This window comes from Ammospiza nelsoni, chromosome 18 (assembly GCF_027579445.1).
Source record: "Ammospiza nelsoni isolate bAmmNel1 chromosome 18, bAmmNel1.pri, whole genome shotgun sequence".
In the NCBI taxonomy this organism is placed as follows: domain Eukaryota; kingdom Metazoa; phylum Chordata; class Aves; order Passeriformes; family Passerellidae; genus Ammospiza; species Ammospiza nelsoni.
In genome coordinates this window covers 11,273,105-11,300,926 of record NC_080650.1, presented here as the reverse complement: position 1 = coordinate 11,300,926, position 27,822 = coordinate 11,273,105, and the positions used below count along the sequence as shown (strand labels likewise).

At 40.6% G+C, this 27,822-nt stretch overlaps 1 protein-coding gene across 2 annotated transcripts in view; it reads right to left on the bottom strand.

Annotated features, from left to right (window-relative positions):
* The window catches only part of SPECC1L (sperm antigen with calponin homology and coiled-coil domains 1 like), a 60,877-nt gene that overhangs the window by 28,701 nt on the left and 4,354 nt on the right, over positions 1-27,822 (bottom strand). Inside the window, exons 2-8 of one of the 2 annotated variants that reach the window (XM_059484987.1) lie at positions 17,843-18,032; positions 12,444-12,606; positions 10,073-11,706; positions 8,391-8,598; positions 2,686-2,759; positions 2,026-2,201; positions 373-539 (exon numbers count right to left, since the gene is read on the bottom strand). In XM_059484987.1, the coding sequence (XP_059340970.1) occupies positions 373-539; positions 2,026-2,201; positions 2,686-2,759; positions 8,391-8,598; positions 10,073-11,706; positions 12,444-12,606; positions 17,843-17,995 (2,575 nt within the window). In that variant the 5' untranslated portion in view covers positions 17,996-18,032. Of the gene's footprint in view, positions 1-372; positions 554-2,025; positions 2,202-2,685; positions 2,760-8,390; positions 8,599-10,072; positions 11,707-12,443; positions 12,607-17,842; positions 18,033-27,822 lie in introns of those variants that run through there. The other variant, XM_059484988.1, reaches the window with a different exon arrangement.

Below are 27,822 nucleotides of genomic sequence, written 5' to 3'. Positions count from 1 at the left end.
TAAAAGAAATAAACTCAGCTCTAGCTATTACATGGCTTTTAAAATGCTTAATTTGGAACATTAAGTTCACATTTTAATAATCAGGCTGAAATCAGCTGTGCTCCCAGCTATAATTATGTGTGTCATATGTGTTTATGTATTTCTAATATACAGGAGCACTGAATCAAAGCATCCAGCATATGAGTCACTGGCAATGCGACAGCAAAGAGAAAAATAAAGCCAAGACAAAAAAGGATGCTTGCACTGAAGTGCAGTGAACTGTCTGTGCTGCAGTCCAGTTTGGGTGGGTTTGGTTCAGCCAGGACAGGGTGAAGCAGGTTGCCTGTGAGCCAGGAGAGGAGCAGAGGCAGCCTGGGGCACTGCGGGACCCACCTTGGGAGGAGGCACTGTCGAAGGACTTGATGAGCGTTTTCACAGTGGGGGTGGGCTCCGAGGAGGTGGAGGATCGGCGGCTCAGGCCCATGCCTTGTCTCAGAGCGGCCAGATCCCTCTCTACAGCGTTCATGTAATTGTACACTCGGCCACGCTCTTCCTCCTGCCTGGAGTCAACGTGCTGCTCGTTTAGGGCATTCAAAACACATTTTAACATGCAAAGGCTTAAAAAAAATCGACACAAATTGAAGCTGAATGAAAATCTATGGTCCAAATGGGTCATTACATTAGCCTTTCTTTCCACTGTAATTCAGAAATGGGTTATCAACTCAAATTTTCACTGTAATTTCTTACTACTTGTCAGCAACAGAGCTCAGCATCTGGTAAAAAAAAGTCTATCAAATCAATATTTGATATAAAGCTTAATTCCTACTCCTACTCACACACATGGATGGAAAAAAATGAGACTTAAGGATTTCATCATTCTAAATGAAAATAATCATCTCAGAGGGGAGAATTTTTTTCCACCTGAATAAACGGAATACAATTTAATACTAATGAGGTAAGAATATGTTCCTGGTGTACATTTTTAGGTAGCATTAGCTTTTCTCCAAGTTTCACAGCCTGTGAAAGGATCTCCTATCCTCCTAGATGCTGGGCTAAATGTAATGTGAATCTCACCAAATTCCCATCCATGCAGAAAAAAATTGTTTTATATATCCACATCACAAGCATCATTACTGTAAACCATATACAGATCTGACCCCTAGAGACAACGTAGTCAGGATTCAAATGGTGCTGTCCAAGATGTTCCTATTTGAGGACTTTATTACTTCTGAAAGACATATAACTCAGCTTCTAAATACCTGGAGCACTTAATTCAAGCCACAATTTGGACTATTTTTGTTTTTATATAGAAAGCACCTCTAATTATCAGTGGAAAGAAAACAGAATAAGTAACATGCAGAACTAGATGAAGGTTTCTTCTCAGGTAAAACCCAGCTGTGTTTTTAACCACACCAAAAGCCTTGACTGCTAATAAAGAAATATTAATGATGGTACAGGAAAGCTAACACTGCTTGTTTTTCACACTGCAGGAAGCCAAATAATTTTAAACTGTTAAACTGGAAAAATCCTCCACTCCAACTTGGTTTTGTAAAACCCTGGGTGGCTTAAGTATACAGTATAAAGAAACAAATATTGCTGTTGTAAAATGCTGAAAGCTGTAGGGGGATAGAAGATAATAAAGACAGTGTAGAAAGTAAGGAGTTGCAGCTGGGTCAATTATCAAAGATTAGGAAAAGACTTTAACAGGTCTGTAAGCAATGAGAAGAAGAGTGCTATAACAGAGTGAGGTGGCTGGGTGAGAAGGGAACTGGAGTCAGTTGGCTGCTTTGTGAAGAAGAAAGTGTCTGTGCTCTGAGGAGCTGCCCACGAGAAACACCAAGAAGGTGTAAAACTTTTGTGATAAGGAGACAACAGTGTGGAACCCCTGTGATACAATGATAACCGAAAGCAGCATAAAGCAGCGGAAATACAGATCCTCAGTGAGAGGATTTACAAACTTCTGGAGCCTCAATAAATAAGAAACTGGATTCCAAACTGCCCTTTCCCTGCAGAAGAGAGCACCTATCCCTGTTGTAATTTGCATACTTGCGAGACTTGATCTCCTCCAGCTCCTTGGTGAGTTTCTCGTTCTTCTCCTGCGCCTCGTGCAATCGGCGCTTCAGGTCCCCGATCTCCTCCTGCGCCTCGGACTTGATGTCGTTGGCAATGACCACTGCAGTCTGCAGGTCTGCCTGGAACTGGCGCCATTCTGCCGACTCCTCCTGCAAACACCAATGTGGAAGTTAAAAATAAAAGTTATCCTTATTATTCATAGTCTTCCTATGCTGTTAAAGGAAATTATTTACAGGAACGACACAGGCACTTGTTCGGTGTCAGGCACAACCTAACTCATAAGATAGATTGAAGAGGTTTTGCTGGAAATAACTAGACTTTGGAAGTCAGGAATTTCTTTTCTGGAGACAAAATGTTCAAAGTGGAGGAGAAAAATATTTAATACTACACTCCACATCAAAATACATAGGAGCATTTTCTCCTAAGCCCAACATCATATCTTTGTGACACTGAGAAATTTTTAACATTATTTAGTGTTTGTAGGTTAGTAAATATATTCCCGTGATGCCTGTCTTTCAGAAATAATTATTCTATTGGCATTGTATCTAATGATATTATCTTTTCACAATTTCATAAGCTGGTCTGAAGATATTCTAAGCTGACAATTTATTGACTTTTTTGGTTTTTACCTACCCGGAGTCTCCTGTGAAGATTCTTGATCTCTCTTTCCATGTCATGCTTTTGATCCTGAAGTTTTTTAACTGTATCTGGAAAAAAAGTTAAATTCCCTGTAAGACCTTAGTCAGGGATTTATTTACTTGAAAATGAATAACTGAAAAGACCTGCAAATGTTTTTGAAGACTTACTCAGACATGTTTATAACCAAAGACATCTGAAGAAACATAGTATGAGAGGGAATAATTTGCCAGAGGGTGTTAATAGGTACACACTCCTCTGTGACTGGTAAGGGCAGCAGCATAAGCAAACTCACTTCTTATACAAATCCCAAATCACAATACTAAAATGACAAAGCAATAGCAAAGAGCAAGTAAACAAGGTAGGCAATTTAACATGAAAGGATCCTAAAAACATGCATGTCTGGGGGTTTCCCCTCCTCAAACATCAGCTGCAGCCACAGGAAGCCTTTTGATTCACAGTTTAATTCCTGCCACCAAGCAGCTGACACAACACTCACAGCCCTGCCTTCCACCGGGATAAAACTGAGCCCGTGTCCCCAAGAATCTGACATTCTTGTCTATCAAGCTACTATTTGAGGTCAAAGCAAACTATATTTACAGCAAAAAAGCCAAACAGTCTGTGAGGTTGTGTTATGAGAGAGAGGGTCCCTAAATCTGTCAGCAGCCACCCAGCAGGGTGCCCAGCAGCAGAGTGCGGCGTCTGACAGACTGGCTACTGCAATTATTCTTCATTTGTGACTTTATTCAATACACAAGCACCATGTGATTGATTACTCCATTCTTAAAACCAAACAACTAATGAAGCAGCATAAATTTCTAATCAGTGTGTCACTTCACTGATCCTTGCATTCTAGGATGTTTTATTTCTGTAGCATTGTGTGACTGTAAAAACTGTTAAAATGATGGAGAAACTGACTAAATACATTTTTTTGTTCAGGTTCATTATCCCAACAAGTATTTTTCCTGTATATTAGCAATGCTGTTTCCACAACATGACTGAAGGTGCCTAATACATTTAGGCTGTTCAATACACAAAACCTTCCTCAACAGCCCCAGGTACAGGGACTTTTAAAGTCACAGTTAATTTCTTTACAAGAATTGTAAAAATGAAACCACAATAACCTTTCAAACTTGGAAAAGTTGGAACATAAAAAATAGACAGATACTTCTGTATTTATTGCCTCCTTGTAAAACTGCCCATTTTAAGCTGCACCCAGCTGATCTTTAAGCTTTGAAGATAAGCCTACACAGGGTGGGCCACTCAAATCTCATGCTACCATGATACTTAAGCAAAGCCCTCCAATTTTTAGCTTGTCTCTTGATACACAACTTGTTTGAGCTAAATTCAGAACTAGGAGGCCAGCTTTAGGCCAAATTATAAAACTTGCTCCCCCCACCTTTTCCTTTAAATACATTTTGGAACAAATCAAGTTGACGTTCGTTTTAATTTTTAAAACACTTCAAAGAAAAATATGTTTTTAAAAACAAAATTTGCAGTACTACTAAAAGCAAGCTATCTAAAAATAACCACAAACCAGAAACCACAAATGCACCCAGTTAAAGCTTGTGTAGTGCCATTGTTCTGAGCTCCTGTGAGTTATGAAACGCACCATTAAATTTTAGTGTATTTATGCTTTGAAGTAAAGCACAATGGTCTGGATATTCTGCAGGTACATAAATAATACAGAGCAGTTTAGAGCAGTTGTTGGAAACAGTCCTCTCCCTCCTCCCCAGTCAACCAAGGAGACTAAAAATACCCCCCACCAAACTGCAACTGAATTTGAAATGCAGTGAGAAATTCTGACTAATGAAAGCGATTTCACCTCTTCCACCAACAATAGCCTGAAAATTCAAGTAGTCAAAACAGGTAGAGGCTGCCATATGGCACCTTTCCTTTCTGCATCCCTGCAAACTCCACATTCTTCTCTAACACACACAAACCCTTTCCACCTCCACTGCCTGGATTTTCAGTATGGTAGGACAGGTACTTCCACCTTTATCCAGTCTCATTCTTCAATGATCACAGACAACAAAGAAGATTGAGATAAAAGAAAAAGTAACTACATGTTAGGGTAAATGAAGAACAAGGAGACTCTTCTGATGAATGAACAGGATAATTAAAAATGGCAAATCAGCAAGCTTGTGTTTGACTGGAGGATCCAATTACATCTACATTTCAGAAAATTATATTGATTTAAGCCACAGTTTGACAAGGCCTTGCCTCTGCCTAAGAGGCAGAAAAAAAAAAGATTATGGGACATGCAGATACAAATGGTAAAGAAAACCTTAACAGCTGGGGGTGGGAAGAAGAGTTTTGTAAGGCTACCAGAGAAAAGGTATCACAATGTTCTGTATCTCCAATTTTTACTAATTATAAATTCTAACTGCCAGTTATATTATCACGATGAAATAAAAATGAGTACTAACATTCAATTGTATAATTTCAATCGTTTCTGGGGAAAAAATATTAACAATATTCATGTGCAGTAGTTTCAGGAAAAATGACATGACAACTCCTGGGAAGGGACACTAAATTAAGTAATTCTGACACAGGCAGTTCCACAATGGACACTCTCACAGTTTTTGTACTGGCTTCACAGGCATGCCTTACACTGGGACAGCATTTTGGTTCTTTAGCACAGAAATGGCTATCCCAACACAACCACAAATACACAGAGTAGTGTAAGAACTACAGTTTCCTTCTGTGAGGAACAGGCACTGGGCACAAATACCAAAGCTCAGGCAGTTTGTAGACCAATCTTGCTTTTGAGCTCAACATGTCAGACAATACATCTGTACAGCAAGAAAGGTGACTTTTTAAGGGTCTGCCATTAGTCACAAAACTAAAAATGTTAAAAAAGGCACAAAAAATGAACATCCTATTGACTTTTCCAGCACTTTGTTAGAAAAGGCCTAAATATGGTAAAGCAAACATTTCATTTCATAACTGCTGTCAAGATCCTTTTCAAATGAAATATAGCAGAATTAAAACTAACACTGTCAGCTCCATAAAAGAACTATTCATTGAACATTAAAAATATCCACCTTCTAGCTCACCTACACTTGTCCTAAAAATTTACTGACTTTTAGTTACAGACTAGGAGAACCTATGTGCACCTGTGCTAAGAGAACAAGCAATGATTATTTTTGTGCTTCAGAAGAAACCTTTGAGAAGTGGTAAGCTAACCTACAAATATACATTTTCTGCACATCAGGAGTCAAACTCTTCTGTAAAAAAATTCCCCAAAAACTCTTATTAACTGCTTGGGAAAATAACAGGTTTCTGTTTCCCACTTAGTTACTGCAGATGACTCATGTGACAGCTGGGCTACCTGACTGCTGCAAGTTTTTGGGAGTCAGGAGTGAAACCCAGAGGGAACACGCCATCTAGTGCAGTGTCAGCCTTCCCCACTGTCCTTCCTGCCTTCCCCACTGATGTTTCAGCTCAGCACAGCATGGAGGATATTAAACACTGAATATTTTAGTATTTCTAAGATTTTTTACATACAAGAGAATCATAGAATAGCCTCAGTTTGAATATCCTCTATCAGGATCATCGAGTCAATCACAATCCTGGCTCTGCACAGGTCACCCCAACAATCCCACCCTGTGCCTGAGAGCATTGTCCAAACACTCCTTGAGCTCTGCCAGCCCTGGGGTCATCCTGGGGATCCTGTTCCAGTGCCCAACCACCCTCAGGGTGAAGAACTTTCTGCTATCCTACCCAAACCTCCCCCGATTTAGCTGCAGCCCTTTCCTCAAGTCCTGTCACCAGTCACAGAGCAGGGACTGAAGACCACAGTGAGGTGTCCCTGCAGTCTCCTCCAGGCTGAACAAACCAGGTGCCCTCAGCTGCTCCTCCCTAGGCTTCCCCTCCAGGCCCTTTAAGCACTGTGCTTAAAACTCCTCATCCCAGCAGTAAGAGCTCAGCTGCAGTGACTGCAGCTCTCAGCACATCTGGATGCATGGCAGGAGCATCCTGTGTGCTTTTCATCAATGCAACTTGCATCCTGCAGCACACATCAGAGAGATCCTTTTTTCTGCAGGCAGACATATTAACAGCTCCAATGTGACAGTTCAATACCCAGATTAATGTGAAAAATGTTCCATTGGAGGTTCCTTGTGGCTCTTCTTGGTGTTTGAAAAGCCCACAGTGAAGCATGCACTAAGTGCTTGGAGTGTTTCCCATTTCTACATTACTATTTGTGTTGATTAATCATTAAATGGAATGAACGCTCACTCCTTCATCTATGAGGCACCTTTCTGCTAAGCGTTAAGTCCGTCTTTAGCAAAATTTTTAAGTTATAATTTTCCATTTTGTATTTAGAATTCTATCTTTTAAATGTTGCATGCACTACCGCTAAGTCCCAGATTTTTCATGAAATTTTCTGCTGTCAGTACTTAGAGACTTTCACGAAAAAACTCCTCTAAGAGGTTGAACTATGCACCCAAAATCAACAGAGTTTTCAAGTAGTCAGAAAAAAAGCACTTTTTAAAGTTTATAGAATTCCTCGTGTGCCATCCTCTCTTACTGCCACTAGATGCCACTCTCCTTCCAGCACAGAACTAAAACAACAGCTTGCTTCATCCTAAGGATCACGTCAGGACATTGGCTGGTCCACATGAATTTTCCAAGACCAATGAATAACAAAGATTTTTGCAATTTTTGTTGAGAATTTTTCCCCTGGCAGAGGTTTGCCTGCCTGAATTTTCACCAGTCGAAATTAAATATCTGACAGCTGGTTTGTACTCACAAAGCAGAAGCATCTAAAAATCAGAGCTGCCTTGTAATGAGGTATTGCTAGGCAGATTCCCAAATATCTACTTGACTACAGTGCTGCTCCCTGCATGAGTGTATTTCAGTCAATGGACAAAACAAAACAAGTAGAAAACTGTTCAAACTTTTTGAGTTTTTGCTCAAAAATGACCATCTTTTTGCACAGAAAGGGAAAAAAATTCAGAATAAAAACTTACAACTATTTTGTAAAGAGAAGGAGCGATTGCCTTTCAAGATAAAAAAGGATTGCTTAGGGAAACAACTCTCACAGCCATGTCTGAAGATACTGAGCTTGAATAAACAATTTAGTTTGCTTAAGACACCAACTTTTCTTGATAGCAGAGCAATTAAAAACCCTTTCTATGAATATTTCCCTTGTTGTTAGAAGGAATCATGCTTTGGTTTTTTTTGCTATCTTGTTTCATCTTTGAATGACATGGAAGACTAACAGATATTTAAATCCTCTAAGCAGCACTGTGCAAATGCAGCTTGCCAGGGTAGAGTTGCCCGTGTTCTTAATTAGATGGTGACTAATTGCAGAATTCCAGCCCGTGGTAGGAATGTCTGAGCAGGTCTCCAAGATCAGAGAGGGAATAAGGCACAGAGAGCTAGACAGGTACACAGTAAACATGTTTTCTACCACATGTTTTCTACTTTGAAGAACACCTTGAAAACAGTATTAGTAGATTTCCCATTTGTTCTCTATTCATAGGTTTTATTCCCACACCAAATACTAAGTGGGTCTGGAAAAGCTAAGCCAACTTGATTTTTTTCTTCCCCTAGTGTGTAAGGATTCTGCAAAACCCAGTCTGACTTGAATTCAGACGTACAAAAGACAAGTGAAAATATTTTCAATATTCCAGTGTTCTACTTGAGCTTTCCTTAAATTATCCTTTCTCTCAAGAGAAATGCATAATACTTACTCTCCAAATCAGATATGATGAGATTGTCATGAAGCTTCACAGCACGGTGCTGCTCCACTTCATCCTCCAGCTCAAAGATGGTTTCTTTCATGTCACTCCTCTCAGTCTCCTTTTCATCCAGCTCTGTCCGAACCTTTTCTAGAGTCACATTGAGATCCTCAATTTGTTTCTTGGCTTCTTCTTGGAACACTCTGTATTCATCTTCAACCTAAAGAAGAATAAATCTCAGTTGCATATTAAACATACTTTTTGTTTTGTAACTACCACACTTACAATCTATTTCTGCAAAGAGAAAAATACAGGAGAAATTTAGGCCTTTGCCTATACATTGTTCTAGTGCAACTCTTTTCTGGGCCAAAGTTAAACTTTTTTATATTCCCAGGCTGGATAAATGAGCATTCCCAGCTACTCTCAGAGCAGTGCCCTGCATGCAAGTGAAGCAAGACCACCATTGTACCAAGGCTGAGGTTTCATGAGCAGCTGATCCAATTTTACATCCACCTGCCATGGAAAATGGACATGGTGGAAGGGAAATGTTAAAACTCTTTACTTTTCCTTTCTCTTGCCAAGAGAGAAAAAGCCTAGTCTCTTGTGCATCAGTTTTAGTGCTTGCTGGACCTGTGTGATGAGTGATGTCCTTAAGCAAGTGTGACATTTGTGTGTGAGGTGTTTTAGTGAGCTGAAGCAGTTCTCAGAGGAGTCTGGCAAACAATTAATTGGAAAAAAAACCAAAACAGGGAAGGGAAGAAGTGGTTGACTTCTCTCATTCGGGAGCAGGGGAAGAGGCTTTTTTATCCTGCCTCACAAAAATGTAACATAAGTAACAGGCTGGGATCAGTGGCACAGGAACATTAACCCAACAGGGTTAAAATATAAATATATATAACTTTATATATATATGTATGTATGTATAGGGTGTCAGAAAAACAAGAGAAAAGAGAAAATAGGTTGTGGTTTAGGGTGAGCAATGCTGGCAGGCACCAAGTTTAACAGACAAAATACCCTGCCCTTAAGTCATCTGCTTCAGTGGTTTTTATTTTAATAGCACCCTCCAACTTTAATTATTAAAATCATCTTAGTATGTTTTTCACCTCAAATTAAGGTTGATTCAAACAGGCTTGTGAGCATGACTAACATGTTGTTTTGCAGCTAATAGATAGTTCATACATTAAATTTGGTATAAATTGTCTCTTCAGGAAGATATACCTTTAAATGCATACGTAAAGTTATTTAATAATTGTGTGATTCTTGCTTTTACATTAAATTATGGTAAATACTTTTACTAGACATAGCTACTGCATAAATTAGAAATATTTGGGTCAAAACAGAACTGGGAATAAATATTTTGATCCAAAACCTAGTCAGCACATGAAGTCTTGCAGGTGTGCAATTTAAGCACTAAATTAGTAGAGTATCTTAAATACTGTTTAAATTTGGACACTGAAGTAAGTTGCGGAGTTTAAAAAGTAACACTAGAGTCACCCTGTAGCTCAGTGTATCTATATAATTTTCTCAAATGCTGACATCATTTTCATAACAGAAGTCAAGAGAAAGTACTCAGTCCTAACACTACTGCAATCCAATTAAGCTCATAATTAATCTTTTACTTCTGAAAGAACTACAGAGGCCAACAGGCCGTTGTGTGATGGGATGTTAGGATGCAATGGCATTTTAGGCACTACCTTAGCAAGGGCATCTTGCAGTCGATTGGCATCGTTGCGGGTGTGTGCCAGCTCCTCCTGCAGGCCACTGGCCAAGCTCTCTGCTTTCTCCTTATCCAGCCTGACACTCTCCAGCAGGTCTTGTATATCTGATTTATCTCCAGAGTTGTGTATGGAATACAGCTCGGCCACCCTCTGCTTTTCGTGCTCCAGCTGAGCTTTCAGCCTGTTCATCTCAATCTGGTCACTGGCTACTGTGGCTTTGTACTCCTCCAAGGTGGATGCCAGAGCCGTTTTGCTTTTCTGCTCTGACTCAATGATCCGTTCCATGTGGTGATTCCTCTCTTTTAACGCCCCTATCATCTCTTGGGCCTCCTTGTTGTCTTGCTCTGCCATCTTCAGCGTGTTGCTCAGGTGCTGCTGAACGCCCAGCAGCTGCTCCCGCTCGAAGCGCGCGTTCTCCGCCAGCTCCATGTAGCGCTGCTCCAGCTCCATGTAGCGCCCGCTCTTCATGTCCTCATCAATCACGTAGGAGATGTGGTGCTCGTCCAGGAGGGAGCGGAAATACTCGATCTGACGGCTGAAGTGCTCCAGCTTGTCGCTCTGCTGGCACAAGGACTCCATCAGGATTACCTTCTCCTCTCCAAGTCTTTCATTCTCGCTGTTCAGCTCTTGTGTTATTTGTTGCAGATCTGCAAGCTCTTGAAGCGTGGCTTGGAGCTCCTCAGCTGTACTGTGTTGGTTCTCTTCCATCTGATGTATCCGTTCTGTCAGACAGGCTACGGACACCTCACTTGCATTGCCACTGCTTCCCTTCCTAGACCTTTCTATGCTTGGTACTCCTTCAGATTCTGAGGATGATGGAGCATCTAAGGCATCATCGCTTGATGTCAGTGGCTGATAAACTTCACTGCACTCACTGTCTAAATTATCCATGGAATTACTGTGTTGGTTATCCATGAGAGTGTTTTCATCCTGACTTAACAAATCTTCCATCGATCCAGGAGCAGACCCTTCCACTGAAGATGTCAGAGTGCCCCCACCATCGCTGTGGTTGCCAGCTGTAATCTCTGGACTCAAAGACTGATAGCCAAAGAGCTTTTCAGAGTTGTCCAGCCTTTGTTCCAAAGAAAAGCCCAAAGCATTTAGTCTGTCTTTTAGCATTCGATTCTCATTCTTCAGCTGGTTGAGCTCTTCTCTGATGGCAGTGTTTTGTTCCTGCAACTGGAGCAGTGTAGACTCTACATCAGTTGGCTGATGGACAACAATGGCTTCTTTCTCTTCGGATTTCTCATCCCCCTCAAGATGATCTTCGTTGAGTCCCAGCTGAGCACGCATGTCCCTCAATTCATTTCTCAGATGCAAGATCTCCACATCTTTAGTTTTTGCTAACGTCAGGAGATCGTTCACCTTTGCTTCCAGCGCAGCTCTGTCGCTGATCTGATTGTCTGACTTGGACTTGCTCATGCGGACGTCGCAGTCGGGGTTGGCGCGGCTGCGGGAGCGCTTGGCCAGCCCCGCGTCGCCGGGGCCCTGCCCTGCCAGGGGCAGCTTCTTGCTCTGGCTCAGCCGGGAACGCTCCCGGATCCTCTCCCTGGAGGAGCTGGACTCTTTGTTTCCAGAGGAAGCGCTACGTTTAGCTGTGGAACTTGTACCTGTGTGTTGGTTGAAAGTTAGGAGATTAATTTAAAATATTGTATCTGTCACAGCAGGCTGTGTGCTTTGTATCAGCAACACAGTGGCTGACGTTCTGAAACACACATTTATTATGAGCACACAAGTTAAATACATTCCATAGAAAATATTGGAAGTAAGCATTAACCCAACATTCAGCGCTTTCTGTTTTCTCTATTTTCATCTTATTGCATAAAAATAAAGATAAATCATTACTCCTTTATTTCCAGATGGTTTACAGCTTTGCAAGCATTACTGAATCCAAAACACAGCAATGGAAGGCAAGACCTATTTCAATCCATATCAATAACACACTAAATGATTTCATTTTTCTCAACAGTTTCTGAAAGCTCTTCTACTTAATTTCTGTAAAGCAATACAAAACATCCAAAATGTTCATTGTAACAACTCATCTTAGAGATTTAGTGCTTCTGTCATGGATTTTTTACACAGACAATTTTAGAAAAAATCTATGATTCTCTAAATTAATTATATTATTTCATCTTATATAATAGTTGCATAGTCAGTACTGAAAAAAACTAAAAGGAACACCCTCCAAAAAAGCAATTACATTATTAAAAACAGGAAAATAGTTTAGAAGGTGTTATTTGATCATGGTATTACTGAGCATTTCAGTAAGCAGCCTGGATCCTCAATACATTAAATGAAAATAAAAAGCCCCCAACTTCCACCTTTAAGAATCAATATATCCATTTACCTGCAATAGTTTTGGGTTTGTTTTCTAGAGTGTTCATGGTTGTCCCTGGAGCTGAAGGTGCTGTTGATGATACACAAGAGTTCTTCTTGGCCTTGACACCGTTGGTCATGGTCACTCCACCGCCACCAGCCATCCCTGCTAAGAGGTCATCGTTACTCTTAGTCTGAAAAAAAGGGAAGAAGCAGCTTTATAACAGCTGGCCCAGAACTCTGCACAGCCAACATTTCTACTGCTAAAGATTCCTTCAGCTAAAAAAGTACATATTTGACAGGTCATGTGTCTATGCAAGAATGCTGAAAAGTGTAAGTGTGCTGCACTGTGCAGAGTCAGTAAACTGAAATGGAACTTTAACTCCTCACATATGAGTGAATATTGAAACTGAGTCTTCTCTTTTCCCCCAGAAATTCTTAATCTTTCAGTAACAAGGAGAAAAATTTAAAAAAAAAAAAGCAATTAAAGCAGAGTAAAACATCATAGTGTAAAACTTCTCAATTTTGTCTAGAACATTGCTTATGCATAAGAATGAAGGCAATTCTTAGATAATGAAACCACCAAATACCAGGAAGTTAGTACAATATCTTTCAATTGAGTATGATCAAATATTTTCTGGTGGACAAATTCACAACAAAAAGCTCAAATCAAAGGAGAACAAAAATCAATCCAACCTTAGCAAAATACAGTTTCTAGCTAGAAATACTGAGCTACAGACCACTAGAAACTAGGACAGAGGCAGGGGAAAAGCCACTCTCACCACATATCCTTGCCTTGCTTTCAAGCTCTTTTCTAGGGAATTTTAAGAGATGGGGTATCTGTTTGATGGACTTTTTGTCTAACCTCATATGATTGTTCCTGAAACTACTGTTAGCCACAAAGCTGCCTGGAATGTGACTAGGCAGCAAGCACAGGATTCCCATCAACCAGCCTCCCAAACAGAGAATACATCTTTCAGAATAAAGCAAAGTCTAGAAATACCAAACTCTTAAGCATTAATTGGCAGGCTTTATACTCTTTAAAATACAATTTTTCAAACGGTGAAAATCAAAATGTGCTCAACATTTTCCCCATTATATGAGTATAAAAAAAAATTAAAAGGAAACAGCTGTGCTAGCAGCATTCTTGAGCAACTGTATTATTCAGCTGGATAACACATTTGAACTCTCCTCCAACATCCCAGCTAAAGGTACTGCTGAGGGGTTAACCAGTTGTTTTCCATCATGTCTGCAAGTTTGTAACTTCCAGCTCCCACACACATCCATGTTAAAAACCATATTGCACACATTAAAATTCTATATATTTAGAATAAAGGTACATTTGCTTAATTTAAAAAATAGTTGCATGTCACTCTCTTCTCTAGAGTCTATTTTTGCAAATGCCAATTCCAGAACAGCTAGGAACACTGAGCACAGCACTGTGGAAATGGATGGGATCTGAGCCATTTACAGACAGCAGCTACAAAACAAAAGGGAGCTTTGGGAGGGGAACATATTTACTCTGCATGAATTGATAGAAATATAGAAAATTTACAGAGAGGAAAAACTATTTGTAAGGGTAAAATCCTCTAGGACAAGGATGTTTTTATTGAAATCATGTCAGAAATGGTGCAGCCTTCTGAGAAGGTTTATAGAAGGCTGGAAGAAAACACATCACTCAAAGGATCCAGTCTGATGTGCATCTAAAGCTGGCTTTTCTGCTATGGAAATGCCATTGCTGTTTGCTGTGCAAACAAAGCTCTTCCAAGGGCTCCTTCCTCCCAGGAGTCAGAGCAGCTCCCTGGTCTGCCATGTCACACAGCCATGCAAACAGGCACAGGCAATGGAAATATAAATAGGAAAGCAAAAATATCAGAGGGCTACAAAAGCCATAAAGCCCACCCAGCTCATGGGTGAGGATGGGCTGAGCACAAACTACTGATGAACAACAATCCTGGTTTGCCTGTGATTAGATTTTGTATCTAATTGAAGCTCATTTTGTGGGCATGGTGGCACAGGGGGAGGGAACCAACCCAGTGCAACTATTGCCTAAACTCAGGTAGCACAAAAAGGCACAGAACTGATTTTCTGCTTTGCTGCTGGATCTGCCCACCCTCCTGCAAACGTGATGGTTCAAACAGACTATGAGCTGTCAGCATCTTTACCCTGCTGAAAGACTGGGGAAATGAGATTAAACTTTCAGACACTTACAGTACAAGTAAAAGCCAAATAGGTCAAGATGTGACTCAGCTTGAAGAAAAAACTCAAAGTGAAACACACAGGTTCAGACATTACTCATCTGCAGTCCGTGCTGAACAAAGGAATTTAAGACAGCCATTCTTCTTCTGACTTACCCATAAACTATTTCTGGTCTAGGTTGGAAGGCACTGCCTCCTCTGCAGCCAATTAGTAAACAGCTTCTCAAAGCTGTAACATTATACTCTTGGCAAAGAAAACTATTTAGCAAAGCTTTGGAAAAATTACAAACCAGCAGCTCTCTCCTTAATGTTCCACAATGGCAACCATTCAGAACCTTTAAAATCAAAGTATTTTTGTAGCATATCTTTTTAATTGAAGTAAAAGCAATGCTGCATATTTATTAAACAACTTTTCCCATTTACTAAGAACTGTGCCATCCTGCTTAGCATAAAAACTCCTACATTAAAATATGAAAAATTAGAAAATCTCATAATTAGAAATGCTCATCCAGACCTATTTTGCTTTTCTGTATTAAAAAACCACTTTATAATTATACAATTCATATTCTGTTTTCCTCTCACCACTTTCTTTCAGTGCAACGAAACTTGAATAATGACCTATACAATTCATTTCATCTCAGTTTCTCAACAGGTATATCCCATTTACTGCATCTCATTCAAATCCCTTTATATATATCTATAATTATTCCTGCCTAAGATTTTCTTTGATGGTTGTTGTTGCTGCATTTGAGTTTTTCAAACATCAAACTTCACAACAATCTGTAATTAAGTGACTGCATTTTGCAAATAGAATAGAAGCCTAGACACATGAATACTGAAAACACACTCTAATTTTTAATATTCAAATATTGGTCTCCACGTCCTGGCTTTTCAGGGACAGTGGATTTTGCAATTTGTCTGAAGTACAGCTGCTGTCTAATTACAGCTGGGAATGGTAGCAAGCTCATTAGCTGAAGAAGTCAAAAAATAATGATCTTAAAAATAAGAATATATTATTTGTAGAGTTTTTTTTTTTTTTTTTTTACAGATTAAAAGTGGCTGGCAGTTAAATTTCTGTACCAATAAAGTGTGTGGGGTGCTGAACATTTACCCAAGTGCTGGGCAAAGTGGGAGACAAAAACTGCAGAGAAGGAACCGACCAAGGGCATTGGGAACCAGACCCTGGGACAGGCTCAGCTCTGCTCAAGGGTGGGCCCAAGTTTCTTCCTGTGCTCATTGTCCATACATTTGAAAACTCCACAAGAAAGAACAAATGTATGGAACAATGCAGTTAAAAGAAGCCCACCCAAAGCTGAATGTTGGCCTGTGGTTGTATCATAAAGGGGATGCTATAATTAAAAAATAATGTTCTGTTTTGCAACATTATTACTGACTGAACCAAGACTGCTGTAGTACTGTATTTCTAATCTTTAATAGGAGCCTTTCACTCAATATCCACCTCAAAGGACTGAATAAATTAGTAAGCACTGCAATAAAGTTATTTAATGCCAGCTTTTATTTTTGTCAAAGAATATGAAATTTTAATTTAATAACACACACCAATTCATCAACTCTAAGAGAATATCCTACAGCCTCTATGAGGAAAACAATATGCCAAATGTTTCATCAACAATATCAAATACAAAATCATATTTAAAAACGTATTTTTAAAAATGCAACTTCTATTGATACTTCTTTCAAGCCAGAAATTATGTGATTTGTCAGTACCAGTAAATAAAAAGCCCCACAAACAACTTTGTTATATAAGTACAGAACACTCAAAGAAGATTCATCACTATCATTAAGTCACACAGCTGGCACAACAGCACCATAACAAGTAAAAGACATCCAAGTGTGTGAGTAAGCCTGGTTGAACATAAACCTGAGATAAGCCTCAGTAATCAAAAGAAAATTTTCATTGTGCCTAAACTCATAAATTGTCATGAATTCCAATCCCACACCAAAACATAGCCAGAAGTGTTACTAATATAAGTAAAACTGTGAAAGCATACTGGGTCAAATCTGTTCAGTGTCACATCATCCTCCTCCTTTATCTCCCTGAGAGGAATGACATCAGAAACTTGATAAGTAAACTACAAAGGGCTTTAGTTGCTTTGAGAGGTTTCTAGAAATACAAAGTATGTAGTGTCAACAAGCATCAAAAGATTATTTAAAGCTAAGAAAACTGCAAGATGCATTGGGTGATGGAAGAAAGGAGGGGCACTGGGAGAAAACCTCCCTGAAACTTGGCTTGCAAGTTCATCAGCGAAAGTATTAACCATTCTTCCATAGAGGAAAAGGAAGAAGAGAAATGGAACACAGCTTCTGACTTCTGTAATCCTGCAGGGCTCTGACAGAGAGACCTCAATTCCTACACTTCTTTAACTCTGGATCTTTATTTGCCAGTTACTCCAATGGCCTTTGTGGCTCCCTGTGGGTCAGTGACAGTGGTTCAGGCCCCTGCTCCTTGCCCTGTTCCTCTGTTCCAGCACTGCACCCTGGGTGCAGAGAGCAGCAGGAGCTGCATCCAGCCACGTCTCCATGCCAGGAAAAGGAGCAGAGCAGGAGCAGGCAGGCTCATTCCATCCATCCAGCCCAGATGTGGCTGTTCCCAGGTGAAAACTCCTCAGTGTGTCTGACTGTTTGTTGGAAGCCATTTGCTCCTCCATACACTGCCCTGTTTTCCTACTGTAAGAGAAAACCTCCACCTTTGAACTTGTTCTGGGAGCAAGAATCAACTTGTGAAAATTCAGCTCAAGCAGTACTTGAACACAAAGCAAAGGCCAAAACAGCCAGAAGAACTCAGCTGCACTGACCCAACTCAGATCACTGATATATAAAGAAGTTCTCATGTTAGATACTTCATTAGTTCTTTTTTCAGAATTGGTAAATAACTCCTATCAAATCCTATTAGTCACTGACACCATCCAAGCACAACAGCAAACAAATAACATTGGTCAGAGCACAACTTCCCCTCTGCTCCTCCTGCACAGCAGCCAAGGGCTGCACAGCACTCTGCTCTCCATCTCCTGCTGCAGAATGAAAGTTCAGCATGAATGACACACCAGATCCTGTCACCCTGCCCAGCCCTCTGGAACACCCACATTCCCTCCAGCTACCCATGCAAACCTCCAGTCTAAGCTGCATTAAAGACAAGCCTGGAAATTCTACCCTTTCTAAAGCTTTATTTTTAAAAAAATACAAATAATCAGAATGTTCTACTGGTTATTACCTTCAAAAGAGATGCTGATGTCCCAGTTTTGGAGAGTTTTGTTACTGCAGACACTGAGGAGCCGTTTTCTGGTTTGGCTTTTTCACTTGTTTGAGCTTTATTTACTCCAGGCACTTTGGGCACTGAGCCAACACTCCTGCTTGCTTTCTTCATTCTGGGCTGTCTGTTTATGATGCATTTACAAACAAATCTACAAGCAGAAAGAAAGAGACTTTAAACATAAAATACAGATGAAAAGCAATGTCTTTTTTTATAATGTTCTATTTAAGACCAGACATCCAGAAGAGCAGCAAAGACCACAAATTAGAGCCAAAAAAAAAAGCATGTGACTGACCAATGGTTTTTGCCTTTTTTTAAAGGGGATTTTGGCTAAGGACTAAGCTCCACTCCAAATTATAATAATTTCTTTTTTTTAAGTTCTTGTTCCACAAATGGCATTGAACTGAGGATATTTTCTAAGTGACCCATGTAGCTGAGCTCACTCGTTAGCCAGCAAAAGAAAGGCTTAGTAGGGAGCAATGTCCTTTATTCCTGACTGTGGGAAGGAAAACACTGTGGGAGTACTCAGGCAACAGCTTAACTACCAACAACACTGGATCTGAGAGAAGATTACCAGTTCAGTGAAACAGCAGTCGTGGAGAAAAAATTACTGTACAAAAAATCCAAACAAGTTGAAAAATTCAGATTCCCTCCAGCCAGTTATTAAAAATCACAATAATAAACACATGGAACTTTACAAATTTAACATGAGTGGTGTGATTCTGAGGATTACCTGCAGGAAGGAGCCAGAAGCAGCTCCCTGGGCTCCATGGCCTGCAGTGGGGACACTCCTGCAGCCTGGCCCTGCTGTCTCTGAACTGCCAGCACTGCCATTCCACCCACAGGCACTGATGAACACCCAGAAAACAAAGCTGGCTTTATCCAAACCAGGAGCAGCCACAGCAGAAAACTGCAGGTATTACAGCAACAGCAGCTGATTCCAAGGAAGCACAGACTGACAGGAGAACAGCCACAGGAAGAACCTGAAGCAGGGGCTACCAGAAAGACCAGACACAGCAGGATCTTCTCCTCCTGCAAGAGGGAGAGCTGGCAGCTGTTTTCCTCATCACCCTGAGTCAGATGTCATGGGATGGAAGATTAAAAGGACAACATCCCCACTCCACTTTCAGTCTGAGGGATTCCAGGTGGAAGTGAGTGATCAGGTTTATGTCAGCCCAGTATCTCACAGCTGATTGGAAATATGTCCAGTCATTTCCCTCTCTTAAAAACTGAAGCATTTCAAAGGCACAAAAAGCAGACAGATGGCTGTGTGCATGAGACATTTGACATAACACAGTGGTCAGAAGTACTAAATAATTTCAGCTAACAAAATTAACACTGTACCTTTACACACACTCCTTCCTCTGAGCACCACCTCAGCTGCACACAAGTACATTTCAATTCTGACTTTGATCAAAGTCAGTAAAACTGCAGGAGTTTTGCCTCCTCAGATCCCTAAGCACTGTTAACAGAAGCAACAGGAAGCTCCATCTTAAAACACTGAGAAAATTTGTTTATAGCCTCCAGATTCCTTTAGTTCTGAAAGCTGCCATGAACAGACACAGAGAACTTTGTTTGCTGTTGCAGTTTCATCATCGCAATGTCAAAAATGCACCAGTCCTGCCATATAGCCACAAGTAATCAGAACGCTTTCACAGAAGACTAAATAACTGAGAGATAATTTGAAATGAGAGGCTCCTTAGAAAACCAGAACCCAAACCAGAAAAGCCCCATGAAGGCAATATGTTTGTTATACACAACTAATATTAAGTGGCACAACTGCCTACTAGATTCCAGAAGCAGATGGTAACACTGGCTACCATCTAAGTCACCACACTTCTATTTCTTGCCTTTTTTCATGTTTATGAGTCACTTACTTGTGCTTTTGATCTTATTCAACTGAAAACTAAAACTGAAAAATACTAAAGAGGATAGAGTTCTTTAGTAGAACTGGCATCTTTACCATTGAGTGGTTATTTCTGATGTTTTACAGACATAAATAAATTGCACACTTGAGGAATAACCAAATGAATTTTCACGGTTTCTAGTGAAGCTGACTGCATTTTAAAAATTATCCCAAAGAAAAACTACACAGCTGTGATAAATCAGTCAGTCAGAACCATCCCTTTTTGATGGTCAGAGCTCCCAGGAGGGTTGGGTCCCTGGCAATGACATGACTGCGACACATTTGGGCAAAGCCTGCCACCCTTGCCTGGCAATGCAGATGAAGCAGGGGCCCTGGCTGGCATGGAGACAGCCAGCACTGCTTGCAATGCACATTTCCACGTCTGCAGAGCACAGTCATCAGCCCTGCCACACCTTGCACAGCCACACACAGCACACACGAGTTTGCATGCACAGTAAACACAGTTGGATCTGTTTATCACAGCAAGGAAGAATAACATAACCCACTGGGTGGACGGCCTCAAAGAGATGCAGGCTAACATTGCCTTTTACAGAACAAACCATTTCTACTGGAATCAAGATATCTCAGGGGGCAGCAGTGACAAGACTCTGCGAACTCAAATGTTTCACTGTCACTATAGGACACAACATGAGCACACACACCACTGCTCTCAAGGTGAAGAAAAGGGAAGTTTATTTTCTGATTCTAACATTTAGAGTTTTCTAAAAGAGACAGTGGATTGGAGGGTGACAGTGCCACCTCTCCAATGACACTGGACAACTTAAGAGTCTACCAAATTTCTTCTATAAAGAATGTAAAACACTAAATTATTTACAGAAAGTGTGTGTGAAAAAGTTTACTGCAAAAATGCAAACATCAGAAGGCTTAAAAATCTTAAAAAATCAAAGTAGCATTTTTTATCCATGAGAAGTGTTCCTGAAAACATGCCACAGTGTTTGCTTCAGGAACAGCGACTGCAAAGCAGTGATGGAAGAAAGCAAAACTCAACAATGTCAGATAAGTATAAATCCTCATGTTTCATCACAGCATTACTTTAAAATATCCAGAAATTTGACACTCAAGACCAGTATTTTTGATTCACTGAAACTCAAAGTTAGAACCACATTTCCAGAAATAAAAGATTTAAAGATACACAGAGGACAAGAAGGCTTAGAGACCACTGTTCCTGTTTTAACTCCACAGAAACAAAGCCTTAGTAGTTAATTTCCTAATGAAAGAAGTTTACACCATCAGAGTTTAAAAACTGAGAAAAATATACAAATGGGTGACACAAAACAAGAACAAGACATCAATTTGCATTACAGGTTCTAAAAGCAGCTGCTTACTAAGAGCCCTAAAGTGAATTTATGGCCTCTCTGTGCCAATTTCTCCCCTCCTGCCTTCTCCAGGAAGGAAAAAGAAGATGGGGTTTCAGCACTGAATACAGGAGACATCAATATTGTGTGACTGGAAGCAGAAAAGGCCCTGCTTCACCCAGTTCCTCAAAAGGCAGATATGGCAGATAAAACTACTTTTGTAGTAGTTGTTTCTGAAGAACACAACCACATTCCTTAGGAAGAAAGAGTATTAAGAATCAGCAATAATCTTGTCTCTGCCCAACAAGAAAATTTAACAATAAATTTTAAAATAAGAAATAAAACACTCTCCAACCAAAGGAAGCTTTCTGAAGAGTAATGTACAGCATTAACAATTCAGACGAGAACAAAAATATTATTTCACTATTGTTTTAAAAAGAAAATATTGCATATAAAACTGTATTTTATCTTTTGCCCTAGGGAGAAAGAAAGAATTACTGAAGACTTCCTTTCCCTTTATACACACTTCCTCCTCAAAAAAAAAAGGAAAAAAGGGCACTGCTAAAGAAAATAGTCATCAACAGGCAGAAGACGTTAGTGGAAAACATTTGATTAATGATACCACAAACAGTATCAATTAATCAAAATGGAAAAAAGCCAAAACAACCAAAGTATCAGATAGAAGGACTGCATTCCTGAAGTGCACTGTAAGTGCTCCCTCTAACCTGTATCCCTTCCCAGGCGTCTCTCTCTCCACAGCACACATAGTCCAGCACACAGCAAACTCAGGAGGGCTCTCCCTGCTGCTGTGAAACCAGCCTGGCCTTTATAGCAGCTGCACACACAACTGCATAAATAATAATTCCCAACTGCTCTGCCCAATAGCATGGCTCTGCTGCTGACTGTAAGCTGATATGATGCACGCAGGCAGCCAACATGCAATGCTCTCAGCATTACACTTCACAGCCCTGAGCAGGGCAGGGAGGGGATGATTCCTCACTGTGATTATTTTAATCTCATCCTTTATTTAATCTGCTTGTTTATGCTAATATTGTTGTCACAAAAGTAAAGAGTAGTAGTTACAGGAGTACAGAATATAGTTTCCTGTGCCTGGAAGACAATAGAGGGTTGAGCAACAAAAGTATTTTTGAGAGGCATCAAGCAACACTACCTACTAAAAATAGTGAATTATTAAGAAAATTATAAATTATCTTAGAATTATCTTTTAAGAGAAAATAAAAGAAGAAAGCAATCCCTCAAATGTGAGGCTACTGAGCACTTTTGGAAAATCAAATACCCAAGTTACAGAAGAAATTGCTCACATCTAAGAGCAACAGAGTCAGTACACTTTCATTCTGTATTTGTGCAAATTCTTTGGTTTTGATATATTCAGGCTGACAACTTTGCCCAAATAATTAGGGAATGACGTTTTCAGGTCACTTATACAGTCCCAAAAGGCAGAAAAGCAAAGAGATTATAAAATACAACCTCATCAACCCCCTGTAAAACACAGACATAGAACTTTCCCAAGTCTCTGCAGACAAGACAGCACAGACACCATTTCATATCTGGAATATGAAATAAGTTATCTAGAAAGAGACATAGGTCTCCATATCTATAATTTCAGTCTGCAAGCTGTACAAGCACTCTACAACAATGTCTCCTGCTCAATAATTCCAAAAACATGATATATAAGCCACTGGATTCCAGCAGCCCAGAGCAAATAGTGCATTTCTTTCATTGCTTAAGATCAAGACATCAGTTTTAGTGACTTGCAAGTTTGCTGATGCTAGTGGGTAATTTAAGATACCAAGGATAACAGAGAGTCCATGGAATCACAAAAACCCTTATGAGACTAAGTGGACAATAAAAACAGCAAACAAAATTAAATAGAGGTAAACACAAACACATCTATCTCTCAGAGGAAAGCAACCTCAGCTTCAAATATAAATGTGCTCTCAGTGTATCATTACTGCTCAGCAAAACTCCAGCATTCTGATTCACAGCTTCATTAAACCATCAGTGCAGTGTGTGAAATAGGAAAAGGAAAAAAGCAAAGCAGTTCCAAAAATTATTAAAGAAAGGAATAGAGAATGGACCATAAAACACAAATATCACACTCAACAAATCAATTTTTCGCCCATCTACCCACCCTTTATTGCTATGTGCAGTTCTTCTCTCAACCTCAAAAAAAAAATTCTTACAGATCTTAAAATGATCAAGCAAGAGGCAAAAATAAGATCAAAGGTATATAATAGCTCCCATGAGATATCTCACAGGGATCACGACAAAAGCCTATCAAATCTGGAATGGCATCAAGAAGGCGGACTGGGAGTGGCTGTTAAACATCTCTTCCAGTAAAAAACTATAACTACTAACCAGCAAATTAATTTAGAGCCAGATTATACATTAAAAAAAAAAAAGTGAGCTGTATGTTTAATGTACGTTGTGTGAGGAGATGGGGAGACTAGCCATGCACAAGGCACAGAAATTTCCTAATGGCTGTTCAACATCTGAGCACAAAGGGCTCAGAAACCCCTCTGAGCCAAAACTAATTACAAGCTGGGAGAGCAGTCAGGGTAGGAGGGAAGATTTTGGGTTTGGGTTTTTTCCTGAGGCATCTGCCCCCAGCTGCAGGTGGGCTGGAGCTCCAGGTGGGCTGATCCCTGTGCCAGCGTGGGCAGGGCCTGCTCCCTTCCTGTGCTGAGGGGAAAACGCACAACTGGGAGGAAAATACACAACGGGGAGGAAAATACACAACGGGGAGGAAAACGCACAACTGTGGGGAAAAATTCACAACTGTGGGGAAAACACAACAGGGAGGAAAACGCACAACTGGGTGGAAAACGCACAACTGTGCACTGCACTGCAATACAGATGGAGCACGCAGGGCTGCAGGGAGTCTTTTAGAGAGAAAAGACTTTTCTACTACTTTCTGTCTTAAAAATTCTGAACACCCTTTACCAGTTTTCCATTACAAGTTGTGGAATTAAAAAAATAGGAATTCTGCATTTAAGTTATGCTATCCATCCACTGTTTTTAAGCTGCGTTTGCTATTGCTACTTCTCTTTCAAACAGAAGGGAGGAAGGACAAGAGCTTTGGGCAAGAATTGGCTGTTGCACACCTCAATTTCTCTACTCCTTCTTTGGAGAAAACTTCAGAGCTGTAGCTGCTGCAAGCAATGTGGAACCGTTGCAATACTTAACATTCCAGACAAGTGACAGGAACATTTACAGAACTCCTGAACTCACAAACTGTGCTCTAAAGGCCTTTTCATAACAAAATTAAATTATGTAGCCTTGTTTTCAAGCTCCTATTTCAAACAACTGCTATTTCCAACCACTGCCAAGGGAAGAAAAAACAACTGTTCATCAGCTAGCATGGAGAAACTGTTCTACAGGGAAGGGCAACACTGCCCACGACTTGGTATCAGCAAGAGATTCTACACTGATGGCAGCTTCAGAAGACTTTTTTAATTAAAAAACTTTGAGAAACAGAATAACAGACCAGGTAAATCCATATCTAACTGGTATCCATCATTAAAATGATTACAAGACATTCTATGTCAGCCCATTAACTACAGCTGCTCACAGTGCAGATCAAAACACCAGCCACATCTCTATAAAGCAGGGTTTGTTTCCCTGGTGTTGAAAATACAGGTAATTTAGTTACACTGCCATTTTTCACTCCTTTTGGTAAATTTCACAGTTTCATCCCAATGTTAAGCCAAAGACTAAGAGAGGCAGCACATACCTATTTCCTGGGTAGTAATTGCACTTCTATGTCAGATTTTACGTGCTTGAGCAAGCAGCAGACATGTCAACCTTCCCTGTAAAACCCTTGGGTTAGTTTTCTGATAAAACAGAGCTAACTCCTACAGTGACACTTGCTTTCCAGGAAAATAAAAAAATTAACACACAAATTTTCCCAGCCAGAGGACTGGCCAGCTTTAAGCATAAACCCCAGTAATCTAAAAAGTGATACTTGATCAGTTAACTCCATTAATTGGAAGTGCTCTTACCTGTTATTCCAAGCAGGGTCTAAAGCAAGTGTTACTCCAAAAATCAACAACCTTCCAGTTCCAAAGGTGTATTTAGTGTCCTATAACCTTAAGCATATACTGTATTGCTCACACAACAACCAAAGTCCACTGGTAGAATGCTTGCAGTGTTAATTGCTGTGATTCCTCCAGCCATGAGTCCTACTGACAAACTCATACATGGAAATTCCCCTGGCACTGCCTGGCAGCACTTTCAAAACCAGCCCTGGCAATTTTAAAACCGGGGGAGTTGGTAGAACAGCACAACAAAAGGTGCAGGACCAACACTACAGCTTCCTTCCCTTTCAAACTCACTGGCTCAGCACACAACATTTCACTGCCATCTTCTCTCTGTCTCTGCCCTGAGCAGGGGACCAGTGGTGACCTCCTCCCTCCCTTTGGTGCACTGTAAATGTTGTCAGCTGAACTCAGATAGCAGCAGCTGCAGCAAAGGTTTCTGCTGCACCAAGTTCCCAGGGAGGAGCAAGGCAGGCAGCAGGCTGTGCCCAGCACAGGAGGGGGACAGAGAAGGGACATGAAAAATGCCATTTCAGAGGCAGACCAGTGGCTCCCAGCACACTGTGTGACAGGTAAAACCTGTAAGAGAAGTGATAACTTTGACTGGGTCTCATGCTCATCCAGAACACTCCACCAGATCTTCAGTTCATGCAAAATCCAAACACTCCCAGTCCTGACAGCAGGATGGTTATGGTGACAGATCTGTTCTTACCAGCAGTTGATTAATTCTCAGCTTGAGGACTTTCTATTGCCTGGACATCTGGAGCTGGGAGGTGACTGAGTGCTCACCATGTCCACTTCACCCCCAACCTGGTCTGACAACATTCTTGAAGGCATTGCAACAAGAAAATCCCAGAGGACAGAGAAGCAATAAAGAGATGCATGACCTGAGGAGCTTCCCAGGCCCCAGGTGCTCACAGCTCTGGGATTCCCAAGCCCAGGAGGACCATCCTGGTCTCAGATGCACAAAGCAAATGGCCTGAATGGGAATGGCTCCTGCACAAGTCAATCTTGCTAAGGCTGGGGGAGGGAAGTGCCTGCTGAGGATTGCTTAAGTTAGTCATGAAAATAACTTAATTGTACCTTGCCACCTAAAGAGGCAGTCCCACCCCTTGCTCAGTCCTCTCCCTTCTCTCCACTCTAGAGATCACAGCTCATTTTTGATGAGTTGGTCTTTCAGACAGATCAGGACTGATGTGACTCACCTTGTAATTGGTAGATACTATGCAAAGGAAGCAGCGGGACTGGGAACAAGAAGGAAGTCTCATCCTTTCAGAGATGGTGTAGCCCCAAATTTGTTTTAATTCAGTTTCAGGCTATTGGCCTCTCAGCAACAGCCCTGCTTTAAATGAACCTCCTACTGTCCCCTACCAAGCCACCAACACTTTCCAAGCCAGGGCACAGATGAACTGTGTTATTTTTATGCTATCACCACGTCACTAAACAGGCACTGAGGGGTCTGAAGCCTGGCTGGCTACAGATTTCAATCCTGTGCAGTGGCCCACATCTTTCCTCACCTCCAAGACCTGTCAACAGCACACTCATTACACAGTTTAAAGGCTTCAGGCTTGGCAGACAGAGCCACATGCAAATCCTTCCTAAACACTCTGGTGTCACTAAGGGAAGCTCAAGGACACAAATTTGAGTCATATGGAAGAAAAGTCCTTGTGACAGCATGGAGAGGTTCCCATCTACTGGTAATTTTTTATTTCCCCAGGGAAAAAGGGTAAGACTAATTCTCTTCCAAATTTTATTCCGAGCCTTCTGGAAAAGGGGGAATCACCAAGGCAGTTTATGGAGCTGCCGTTCCCTGGGACAGTTTGGTTCAATGCAGGAGCAATGCAGGATTCTACATGGGACAAAGCCTGGGAAAGCACCAAAATCCCAGTACAGCATCCCTAGCTGATGTAGCTGCTGATATCCTCATGGAATGCAAAGTGCACTTTCCACTCTGAAACACTTTTAAGGTATTTCTTTGAAAAGCTCCTGGATCTCCAGGTTTCCTGGCAAACCTTTGATGCATGACCGAAGACCTCAGAATAATTTTTCCTCCAGCAAAATGCAGTCTTCCTATTAAAAAAGGCTATACTGAAATATTTTCCTTTAAATATCCTCTATATTACAACGCTAATGTCCATAACTGATAGACTTAATTTTCTTCTGTAGATAGACACTACTTATTTCTTACAGGTGTGTACATCAGAAAGATTTTGAGAAAACTGTCAATAAGTTTTTCTAATAAGAATTTGTATGATTTTACATTTTTAACACAGTAAATGTAGTTCTGAATATGAAACAAAGTGGACTGAAATTTCATCTGCACACTTGAATCTATACCCTTTAAAATGTCTTTACTATTTTTCCTGAGTTTTCACAAACAGAATTTGCATTGTTTACAGCAATATCTATCCCAGCAAACTATCAAAACCTTTGGAGAACAGCATGATGGCACCTTTAAACTTTTCCAAAGTCCCAGGCACACCCATGCTGCAGGCTGAGGAAACTTTCTCCTGTAGTTTTGTATAAAACTAGAAAGAAGAGCAACAGTAATGGGGGAAAAGTTTATGTCACAAAATTTTCATATTAACATGACATTTCTTTATGACCTCAGCATAGTTCAATCCAATGATATTGCCACATTCAAGGACACATCTCATATTT